Below are 12640 nucleotides of genomic sequence, written 5' to 3' on the forward strand. Positions count from 1 at the left end.
ATATTTACCCTGCGGCAAATCCTGGAGAAGACCCAAGAGATGCAGGTCGACGCCTACCACCTTTTTGTCGATTATAAAACAGCCTTCGACAGCCCGCTGCGTTCAAAGGTATTCCAAGCCATGTCTGAATTTGGTATCCCCGCAAAGCTCATCCGGCTTTGTAAAGTGACTTTAACTGACACGAGGTCCTCAGTTAAAATAGGAAAGAACCTCTCCGAAGAGTTTTGTACCAAAAGAGGTTTCAGACAAGGAGACAGCCTTTCGTGTCATCTCTTCAACATCCTGCTGGAAAAGGTTATACGAGAGGCAAACGTCAAAAGAAGTGGCACAATCTACACCAATAGTCACATGTTACTTGCTTATGCTGATGATATAGACATCATGGGCCGATCAGTAAAAGAAGTAACTGATACCTTTATGAAGGTCGAAGGAGAATCTGCTAATGTGGGTCTGGCGGTAAACGGTGAGAAGACCAAGTTGATGGTGTCGACGCGCAATTCGTCCATTGAGCTCGGACCGACTGTGGAAGTTGGTTCCTATAATATTGAGGTAGTAAAAGACTTAGTCTACCTCGGCACCTCCGTAAACATAACAAACGACATCAGTTGTGAAATAAAAAGAAGAATTGTATTGGCCAACAGATGCTACTTTGGTTAAAGTAAGCAGTTTAAAAACAAAGCCACATCTCGTGGTGCAATGGTATGCACGCCCGCCTTGCACGCAGAAGGTCGGGGGTTCGATTCCCCGGCCAAGCAACATCAAACATTTTTCAACGGTGGCAAAATACCCCTCAGTAATGTTGGCGACATTTCCTGAGTATTTCAGCCTTGAAAAACTTCTCCATAAGTGGTGTCTTAAGACACGCCGTTCGGACTCGGCGATAAATAGTAGGTCCCATATCATTGAGCTAAATATGAATTGGGGTGCACTCATTGATATGAGAGAAGTCTCCCTTGTCCCGTATGGGATGTTGTGGAACAATGTGTTACATCTCGTCAAACAAAAATAACGCTCTACAAAACACTGATACTACCGGTGCTGATGTATGGCTCCGAAGCCTGGGTACTTGCGCAAGCAGACATGGCAGTACTTGGTGCGTTTGAGAGAAAAATTCTTCGAAAGATCTACGGACCAATCTGCGTTGACGGTGAATATCGACGTCGCATGAACCACGAGCTGTATCTGCTATACAACGACATAGTTAAACGTATCGAGATGCAGCGATTGCGTTGGCTAGGCCATATCATAAGAATGAGCGATGATGAACCCGCTAAAAAGGCGTAAAAATACGGACCGCTTGGCGGTGCACGCAGAATTGGCAGGTCAAGGAATAGATGGCGCAAACAAGTGGATGATGAGATGAAACGGCGCGGTAATCCAGAGTGCGAAGCAACAAATAGAGGGAAATGGAGATCTTTTCTTAGCTAGGCCTATGGAACAAATGTTCTTTTGCTGGATCTAACGAGAAAAATCCATTTTTGCGGCCAGGTGTTCATGCAATATCAAATGTTAGTTGGTGGCAGAAATGCCCAAGGATGTTTTTATCTCACGGTATATAACATGGCGATCTTGCATTATCCGTTCACGCACGGCTTAATTTTTTTCTGGCACAACGGCCGATTTTGTGCCACCCTCTCAAACTTCGTTTTTTGGCTAGTGTCGGTCACTATTGAATTCATTAAACCAGTTTTTCATAGTGCAATAGTGCTTTATCGACATACAAAGATTTAATTCGATCGATACACTCTTGCCTTGATTATCCACGTCAAAAGTTGTGAAAAATAACCGGACGAAAATGTTCTCAAGTACATTCCATTTTTTTTGCAAAGTGATTTTTTTAAGTCACTGTAAACAATAAAGGTCCTATGGCAAACTGTCCTGAGTATGTCCAGGCTAAAAACTGTCAAACTTTCAAAAAAAAAAAAAAAAATGGAATGGCGCATGGCAACCCGAGATGTTGCCTGGGCCAGATAGTTTTCGTGCAGTCCTTATATGCCAACTATCAGTGTTTTCGCGACCTATCAGTGGTTTCACCAGCTACCTTCAACAACTTAGAAAGGCTAATATGAGCCACACAAAACATCACCCATAAGAAAGAAAAAACAAATACCAAAAACAAAGAGACCAAAGTCTCCCAGGTTAGCTCAGTTTTAGGGGCCTTGTTGTCATGTTTGCTTATATCTTGCAACATTTGAATATATTAATTAAAAATTGGACAAAATTTTCTCTTTGAATATCGAGTAGGGTGTTCCCAACACCAGCGGTTATTTCAAATATGTACGCTGTGTGAATCTTCAATGTTCTAGTGATTGTTACTGGATTTAGATGTGATCGATGATGTTGGTGCATTTGTGTTGGTGACTAGAACAATTCTAATTACTTCCTTCCTTCATTCGTTTTTTAGTTATAATCATATTTCCTATTATCCTAAATTATTTTACTGGTTATTTGTCTAGATTTTTCTTTTGTATATATTTAAAATAATAATATTTTGTATGCAGTTTCTTGTCAAATGCATCCTTCCTTCCTTTCTAAATATTTGTTAGTGTGCATTTTGTTTACTGGGGTGTGTGTATTTTCATTTATATACAATCTCAATTACATTGTTTAATAATAGTCACTTTCAGTTTATAACATTTTACATCGATATTTTTTTTGTCTCTATATATTCAACATTTACACAAATACATTAATATGTTAACATAAGAAAACAAAACATATTTTTTGGGATCTGGGCCCACCACGAGTTGCTCATCATTGAATTTCATTCAAAATGGTTAGCAACTGCTGTGAGTTTTTCTCTTCGTCATGTTTTTCATATTCTCTTTGACCAAATAAAATCATTTGCCTAATTCAGGGGAATTAGAGTGTGTTTGGGTGGACGGGTGCGATCGTCCAGTGGTTTACTATTAAACATTTATCTGAAAGGTCTCCCTCTGTAGTTTACTGTTGGATCGCACCCGAGGAGATGTTTGCGATTTATTACTGGATTTCTCATCGGAAAATCGAGCAGGTGGATTTATATGATCTTGATAGTTGGGTGGAAAGTTGGCGATGCTAAAAATAAGAAAAAAACATGCAATAGATTTAAGATTTGTTTTTATTTTATTTTGCAATTGAAACCATTAATTATGGTGTCAGCATACTGAAGGAACGTAATTACATATAAACTTACCTAAATGTTGTCTCATCATGATTACTGGAATAGCCACTGGATGAACGAATATGTCGTTTTCCCGTTGTTCCAGTTTTATTTCCTTTACGTGTTGTATAGGGTGGTTTCAATTTGCGACTCAAACTGGTTGGAGTGGCATCCGATGAGGATGATGATTCATCTTGAGTTTCTAAAAGAAATAAATTCACAATAAATAGTCACATTAATTGTATTTATAAAAAAAATTTACACAGCTTCCTTTACCTCTTTGTGGCCGATATTTAGCCGAGTTCATAGCTCTCGCTGATACATCGTTATCCGATTCAGAGCCAAGTGTGTCATATTCTGTAATTGGTATGTGAAGTGTTAGGATTTTCCTAACTTCGGAATCTGTCGAGCCTGGATTATCCGATTCTAGAACAGTTAGTACGATTTGATGACGGATTTTGAAACGATTGATTTTGAGATTATGATTGAGGTTGAGATAAACGATGATGTCGATGATGATATGAATGAATGTAAGAAAATATATATTTACACAATACATACATACATAAATACATATATAGAGAATGATGACATGTAATGAAATAAAGAAACAAAATATCAAATGGTGAACGACATTTATTTGGAGGATAAATTATGGTGAAATAAAATGTAATTGTATGTAAAATAAATTAGAAGCCATTGTTAATTGAAAATTTCATAAAATCGAAAAATCATAGAATTTGTTGTAAAACTTTCAAGTCGAGTCGATCGGAACAAAATTGACTGAGATATGAGTGTTGGAAGAGGAAACATTCATTGTGAGTTGTATGTAACAGCCTAAACACTACTAATCCGATTGTCATATAACTATTAGGGTTATGACTTTTCGACATTTTTCTCAAAAATGATTTCCTGTAGCGAGAATGAACGAACTTTTGCCTATTAATGCCAATAATAACGTTCATTCCATTTAATTATTAAAAAAGGTCACGCACAAACAGCTTTGCATTTTTTTTTTTTTTTTTTTGAAAAATACTATGGGATGGAAAAAAAATTCTCAAAAAATTATTATATTTTATATAATGATATGGCAATAAAATTGGTGAGAAACAGAAGCTTATGTAATTTTGGTTATGTCGTGTGGCTTGTTTTGATTCATATACATACGAGTATGTTCTTAAAGTGACACCAAAAATTGTTCAATAAAGCACATACAGTGTTGCGCATATCAAAAGCAACAAATCCCGGAGTTTGCATTAATTCAATTTTTGGATCCGTTGCAATCTTTAAAAATGTAATATTTTGTGCCCAGTTGTTCTTTATTATGTACAGAGAGCTTTCAACAAATTATTTCTGTACTTTGTAGTTGGATGGGATAACAACAACAACAATATTGACTGATCCTCGAGAATGGGGAGTGCAAAACAAAAGCAACAATAAAATATTATTAAAAATTGTAGTGTCATCCGTGTTAAATAACTGTACTTTTGACTTAAATTTGTCTTTTGGGGCATGGTGGTGTCATTTTAGAAAGAATTTGCATCTGTTATCCTAACAGCGTTGCCACTTTTTACCACTTTTCCCAGGGTCTGGGCAAAATTTCATAATACCCTCAATTCAAAATATGTTTCTCTCATATAAAAATTTAAATTTTGAAATATTCATTCGGAAAGTGGATTAATATCAACCATTCTTTTGTTTGCCGTATAATAAAAAAGTTATACAACCGAATATTGGTAAACACAATACATCCTGGTGTAAGCCCCTTGAGACCATCGGCACATTGTGGCTAAAAACGTTGGGGAAACTTTAAAAATAATGCGAATAGGAACTTCCAAGAAGTAGTTGGGGCTCTTATTTCCGATATATGGCCCAGAGTACTTCGTAGAAGAGGTTTTGAAAACAATTTGAAAAGTTATACACTGGCCAAGAAACCATTGTCATACCCAAAGAAAGATAATATATGAAACACTGGTAGAAAATTCAATGTTTTATATGGTTTAAAGGACCCAATATGATTTTTTTTATTTTATTTTTAATAAATTATATTAAAAATAAGATTTAATAACAAAAAACATAAAAAACCGAATTATTTAGCCATATGACAATGTTTTACGCACTGTTGGTTGAAACAATGGGTTCTTGACCGTTGTGTTGTTTGAGTTGGGAGATGTATAACTTTTCAAATTGTTTTCAAGACCACTTCTACGAAGTACTCTGGGCCATGTATTGTGTTTACCAACATTCGGTTGTATAACTTTTTTATTATACGGCAAACAAAATAATGGTTGATATTAATCCACTTTCCGAATGAATATTTCAAAATTTAAATTTTTATATGAGAGAAACATATTTTGATTTGAGGGTATTATGAAATTTTGCCCATTTTTAAAGATTGCAACGGATCCAAAAATTGAATTAATGCAAACTCCGGGATTTGTTGCTTTTGATATGCGCAACACTGTATATAAAAAGTTAAAAGCTTTTTGTGAGTGAGCTTTTTTATCGAATTACCTTATAGTTAAGTTTTTATCTAATGATTGGTAAAAGCTCATCAAAAGATTGTACATGTTATATGAGGTTGTAAAAGTCTTAACCCTAATAGCTATGTGGGCTTATCAAGGACATCATCTGTCGATTTTATTTTTAAAAATTTTTTTGCCCGTGTTATTTCCGAAAAACTTTAGTTTTTAAGCCAAAAAATTAAATTTTGGTTTTTTTGGTTCCACCATTTCCTTTAAACCTAATACTTTTTTAAAAATCGATCGATGTAGCCCTTCATCGAACATTGTAGTTTCAGAATCCGCAAAAACTTCCCAGATGTAAGCACCTTTCATTATACCCTCAGCCTTTAGGCTAAAGAGGGTATTTACACTTTGATACGACCAAAAATGTGCCTCATAGAAATAATGGTTTTAGACCCCAAGTATGTTTGTACGATATCCGTTTCAGACAATTTTGAGTAGATCTAGCAATGTCCGTCCGTCTGTCTGTCTGTCTGTCCGTCTGTCTGTCTGTCTGGCTGGCTGGTGCGCACGATAACTCTCGAACGGATCAATCGATTCGGTTCAAATTTTGGGTATCGAAATATTTTGTCCAGATTCGATTTAAGTTCGAAGATGGGCCATATAGGTCCACTCCTTCAGGAACCTCCCCCACAAATGTTCAAAAATTGTCGCAAAACTTGTGCGCACGATAACTCTTGTAGGGAATAACCAATTTGGTCCATACTTTACACATCGCGTAATTTCTACCAAACTTAGATGAGGTTCCAATATGGACTCAATCGGTCCACTCCTTCGGGTACCTCCCACACAAAATTTCGGAAAAGTTCAGTTTAGGACCTGGTCTCGAATCGCTTTGATTTTTGTTTACGCAAGTTGTATTCGCTGTCCTCTATACGACGCTGTAAGTTTCATTAGGGGCAAGTCCATACTTCCTGCGAAAATAGCCTGAAAGTTACAAAAAACCCTATGACACCGTGTGTAGTGGTTGGAGCGCAAGATAACTCTCGAACGAATCTGTCGATTCGGTCCAAAATGTGACTTTCGTAATATTTTGTCCAAACTTAGTTTAAGTTCGAAGATGGGTTATATCGGTCCACTCCTTCCGGTACTTCCCCCACAAAAGTTCGAAAATGTTCGGAAAAATTATGCGCACGATATCTCTTGAAGGGAGTAACCGATTTGGTCCATACTTTGCACATTGTAAAATTTCCACCAGACTTCGATGAGGTTCAAATGTGGACTCAATCGGTCCACTCCTTCGGGTACCTCCCACACAAAATTTCGGAAAAGTTCAGTTTAGGACCTGCTCTCGAATCGCCTTGGTTTTTGTTGCAACATCTTGTATTCACTGTCCCCTCTACGAAGGTACAAGTTTCCTCAGGGGCAAGCCTATACTTCCTGAAAAAATAGCCTGAAAGTTGAAAAACAAACCCTATGACACCATGTTTATGGGTGGAAGCGCAAGATAATTCTCGAACGAATATGCCGATTGGCCAAAATTTGGCCTTCGTAATATTGTTTCCAAAGTTAGTTTAAGTTCGTAGATAAGCAATATCGGTCCACTCCTTCAGGTACCTACCCCACAAATGTTCAAAAATATTCAGAAAAATTGTGCGCACGATAACTCTTGATGGGAGTGACCGATTTGGTCCATACTTTACACATTCTCATAATATCTACCAGATATAGATCAGGTTCGAATATGGACTATATTTGTCCACTCCATCCCGTACCTCCCACACAAAATTTTGGATAAGTTCACTTTAAAACCTGCTATTGAATCACTTTGATTTTTGTTGAAGCAACTTACATTCGCTGCCTCAATTACGATGGTAAAAGTTGTTTCAGGGGCAAGTGCATACTTCTTGAGAAAACAGCCCGAAGGGTGTAAAAAACCCCTTATGGCACCCCCATGGTCTATGTCGGTCCATTCCTTTAAGTACCCTTTCCGCAAATTTTTTGAACTTTAATCTTAGTCAACATTTTTGTCGGCTCATACGACCAAAATTTTGAAACCCCCTAAATACATAATTTTTTTGTTAAAAAATGTTTCAATTTGCACAGGCTGAGGGTATATATCTGTCGGCAAAGCCGACTGATTCTTTTTTACTTGTTTAAAGTTAGATTAGGGTAAAATTCTGAGTCGATGTATGCATGTCCGTTCGTCCGTCTGTTGTAATCACTCGAGTATCCACAACAATTGTGACAGAACGTTGAGTCTTTCACTTGCTGGCAGGTCAAGTTGGATGATGAAACATATTGGAACCGCCTGATTTCATGTATTTTGAAGTTTTTAATCACATTTTCAGACCGAATTAGCTATAATTTGACTTTAAGGGCCATGTACCTCCAGATTTTCGGTATTCTGAGGATTTTAGCTACAATTTTTAACCGAATTAGCTGTAATTGGACATGTGAGGTTATCAATGGTCACGAAACATCTCGCCTACAAATTGTCAAAATAGGTTCATTTTTTGATATAGCCCTCATATACCGGTACCTCCTGATTTTCGGTATTTTGAGGATTTTAGCTACAATTTTTACTTGAACTAGCTGTAATTTGACATTTGAGGTTCTAAGTAGTCATGCAACTTCTTCTTTAAAAATCATCAACATAGGTCCATGTTTTGGTATAGCCTCCATATAACGGTATTTTCCGTTTTTCTGTATTTTGAAGGTTTAAGCTACAATTTTTGACCAATCTAGCGATAAGTTGATATTTGACTCTCCATCAAAAATCATCAACATAGGTCCATGTTTTGATATGGCCCCCATATAACGATACTTTCCGATTTTCGGTATTTTAAGGGTTTTAGCTAAAATTTTTAAGCGAACTAGCTAAAAAAATCATCAACATAGCTCCTTGTTTTGGTATTGCTCTCATATAGCGGTATTTTCAGGATTTTAGCTACAATTTTTATCGAACTAGCTGTAATTTGACGTTTAAGGTTCTTAGTAGTCACGAAAGTTCCCACAAGAAATCGCCAACATGGTAAAGCCCCCATATTATGGTACCTCCCGATTTCCCTTATTTTGAGGGTTTGAGGTTATCTGTGGTCACGAAATTTATCTACCAGAAATCGCCAACGTAGGTCTATATTTTGATATTCCCCCATATAATAGTACCTCCTGAATTTCGGTATTTGCGTTAAATATTTAACCGAACTAGCTGTAATTTGACATTTGAGGTTCTCAATGATCACGAAACTTCTTTACTAAAAATCGTCAACATAGGTCCATGTATAATACTCACATAACGATAATTTCTAACATTTGGTATTTTGTGGGTTTTAGCTACATTGTTTGACGGAACTACCCGTAATTTGACATTTTAGTCTTAAAACTTTTCCACCCATAATTGTCAACATAGGTCCACACTTTGATATAGCCCCCATATAAAGGTACCATCTGATTGAATAAATATTTATACCCTTCACCATAATATGGAGGGTATAATTAAATTTGTCATTCTGTTTGTAGCACATTGAAATATTCATCGGAGATCCTATAAAGTATATATGGTAACATGGGGCGGCTTCGCCACTGGGGCGCCTTCGCCAGCACCGATTTTCTTGATAATTATAACTGCTACAGAAATGCCGTTAAAGGGAAAATTGTGAGTTTAACGAAGATCTTTCATCTCCCAAAAATTGGAATTTCTATCAAACATATGATTGCTGATGCACGCGGTTTCATGTTTTTGGGGTTTTGCGAATAATATTCATGGTAGGTATATTTTGTGATATCTTGTATACCTTTTGTGATATCAAAATTATATTTTATACCTTTAATAGACAACTACTGAAGAATATAAATCCAAATAATTTGCATGATAAAAGTAATTATAAATGTCAATATATTCATATTATGAACTATGTAGGGGGTGGGGCGGCTACGCCATGATAGGGGTGTTGTGGGTTAATGTGAGAAATATGTCAGGTTTAACCTAAATTGTTTATGCTATTAATATACCACGCTATAATGTGAAGTTGAAATCAAATATTGTGCTAAACCTATCTAATTTGGCAAAAATTTCATGTTTATGCCTAAATTCAAGGTACCTACTTCAATTAACGGCTAGAATATGTTTCTTTTTGTAAATTTTAGAATAATTTTTGATTATTAAATACAAAACATGTTCCTTTTATGCATAATGTTGATATTTGGGGAGGAAGTATGGTAAATGCCAGTTTTAGAGTCCGTTGATATATGTCCTATTCGATGGCGAAGCTACCCCATGGGTGGGGAGGCTTCGCCACTTTTTAGACATTTTGTAAATACTCAAAAATAATATTTTAAAAACAAAATGATAATCATTTATATATCAAAACTTATAGTCAAGACATGCTAATATTATTACTAAAAATAATATTTGGAAAAACTTTAATGATGTCGATATGAGAACATTTTGAACAAAAACGTGGCGAAGGCCCCCCATGTTACCATATATTCTTGATCTGGGTAAAATACTAAGTAGATATAACCATGTCAAGATACAGCTTGCAATTTTTAAGATAGAGCTTTGTATTTTAATATTGAAGTTTCTATTACTCCTAGGATGTTTGATATTGCAAATGGGCGATACCGGTCCACGTTTTGATATAGCGCCCATGTAACGGTACCACCCGATTATCGGTATTTTGAAGGTTTTAGTCTCATTATCACACCGAAATGGCTAAAATTTCGTACTTAGCCGATATAGGTCAACGTCTTCATATAGACCCCATAAAACGGTACCTCCCGACATTCGGTTTTTTGAAGGTTGTGGCCTCCCGAAATGGCTGAAATTTGGTATTTGGTCGTAATTTGGGGTACTAAATGTTCCATACGAAATTTGTCGGTACAGGTCTACGCTTTCATATAGCCCTCATAGAACAGTACCTCCCGATTTTCGGTATTTTGACGGTTGTGACCTCAACATTGTTCAAAATTGGCTGCAATTTGGTAATTAGTCGTCGGTAATTAGTAATTGGTAATTAGTTGGAGGTACAAAACTTTGCCCAAGAAACTTGTCGGTACCGGTCCACGCCTTAGTATAGCCCCATAAAGGTCGTTGCCTCAATATTCCACCGAAATGGCTGAAATTTTGTATTTGGTCTTCATTTAGGGTATAAAACGTTCCATACGAAATTTGTCGGTATAGGTCCACGCCTTGGTATAGCCCCCATAGAACAGTACCTCCCTATTTCCGGTATTTTGAAAGTTGTGGCCTCAAAATTCCACCGAAATGTCTGAAATTTGGTATTTGGTCTCCATTTGGGATATTAAACTTTTCATACGAAATTTGTCGATATAGCCCCACGCTTTCATATAGCCCCCATAGAACGGTACCACTCGATTTACGGTATTTTGTTTTGGCCTCATTATCACACCGAAATGGATAAAGGTTGTGACGTCAATATCCCACCGAAAGACTGGAATTTTTTATCAGCATAGATCCGCGGGTTCCTTTATCCCCCATGGAAGCGTACCTCTAGAAGTTAACGCCGTTCTTACTTGTTTAGATTAGATTAAATAATTTAGGCATTTGGGGTATCCGTGGTCGAAAAATTGTTGATCCTAAAATTGTAGACAGGAAAGAAAACTAGTTATTCCATTTTAGTTAAGAATATTTTATGGTGGAGGGTATTTCAACAAAAGTGTCCTATACTAATGAAGACATTCTGAGCTTTAAATTTCCATTTTGTGAAATTTTATTTCCATTACGGGTATAACTGAGTGGACTGCTTGGAAATGAAACTAGTCCATCTGTGCTTTAAATTAATGCCAAATATCTTGACATTGATGGTAAAATATCAGAGTTATTGGAAAAGCCAATTTTAATATTTTGAAGTGTTTATTTTAATGACAAATACCTCTGCTTCTATTTGGTGTATTCGAAACATGTAACACGCTAACGAAGAAGATGAGCAAAGCTTTAAATCAATACTAAGAAAATTGTCGACAGTAGTGAAATATAAAATTAGTAATCATTTTGGTTCAGAGAAATGTTTACAGGTAAAAAGCTTATGATCAGGGGTATTAGTGTAGGGTATCACATGGTCGACCCCGCCAAGACTTTGAACACCTTGTTTTCAAACTAATTATCGTTCATACAATATTGCTTAGTTTTTTTAGGTACATGTTGCGGAGATGTTCACTTTCTTCTTTCGCCTAATTCAAATATTTTTTGTGACTTTCAATATGCATAATCTGTCAGTCTACGCATAATAAAGCCCTATTTTTAATGGCTTCAATAATAACAAAAAATATAAACTTCTGTAATGATGAATGAATTGTTATGGTATAGCCAATTGGGTTATTTGCTGATATTCGCATAACAAATTGATTGGGATTGGGGAAAAAAACAAACCCAGTCAAGAGGATACATGCAGGTTTGGAATTTGTTTAAGGACTTTCTTTGAAATATTCTAATCTCTTTGCAAATATTCATTGAGAGACAAGCTCTACCAACTGATTACACTTACCTTGACTCTCAGAATGTGGATCTCGTAGTCGGCCAACCTTTCGTTTCACTTTTGTGTATTCAGGTTCTTTAGTCTAAAAAACATATTTATTCAATACTATTAATTGTTCATATTATTAAATGTTTACACTTACATGATAACTATCTGGTTTAACGTCATGATATACAAATGAACCCCTTACTGAGTGATAAGGTCCACTGTACACATTACCACTATACGAACTTTCACTGTAGGGTTGTTTATTCAACTGGAATGTTGCATACGGGCATATGTCTTCGATGTATTCATTACCTTCGGCCTTACCGAAACTTCCCGAATCATTGGAATTGGAGGTACGTGGTGGTCCTACATTGGGGTTACAACGTACCGCCAAGTATTGCTGATCACGATTCTGTTTATTTTGCAGCTGTGTTAGTGATGGTGTTTCTGACATGGATGATGATGCCAGGCGCGTTTGATTGTTAATTTCTAATGAAACAGGGATAAATACGGGGCGTTTAAAAGAAAAGATAGGGCATTTTGCA

At 36.3% G+C, this 12640-nt stretch overlaps 1 protein-coding gene across 1 annotated transcript in view; it reads right to left on the reverse strand.

Annotated features, from left to right (window-relative positions):
- Positions 1 to 2558: 2558 nt before the first annotated feature.
- Positions 2559 to 12640, reverse strand: part of Dscam4 (Down syndrome cell adhesion molecule 4) — a 349041-nt gene continuing 338959 nt past the window's right edge. The window contains exons 28-32 of the mRNA XM_073987499.1: positions 12250 to 12584; positions 12117 to 12189; positions 3419 to 3499; positions 3176 to 3344; positions 2559 to 3057 (exon numbers count right to left, since the gene is read on the reverse strand). Coding sequence (XP_073843600.1) covers positions 2910 to 3057; positions 3176 to 3344; positions 3419 to 3499; positions 12117 to 12189; positions 12250 to 12584 — 806 coding nt within the window. The 3' untranslated portion in view covers positions 2559 to 2909. The remainder of the gene's footprint in view (positions 3058 to 3175; positions 3345 to 3418; positions 3500 to 12116; positions 12190 to 12249; positions 12585 to 12640) is intronic.

Source organism: Musca autumnalis, unplaced genomic scaffold (assembly GCF_047663935.1).
Source record: "Musca autumnalis isolate F117 unplaced genomic scaffold, ASM4766393v1 scaffold_4, whole genome shotgun sequence".
NCBI classification, from domain to species: Eukaryota; Metazoa; Arthropoda; class Insecta; order Diptera; family Muscidae; genus Musca; species Musca autumnalis.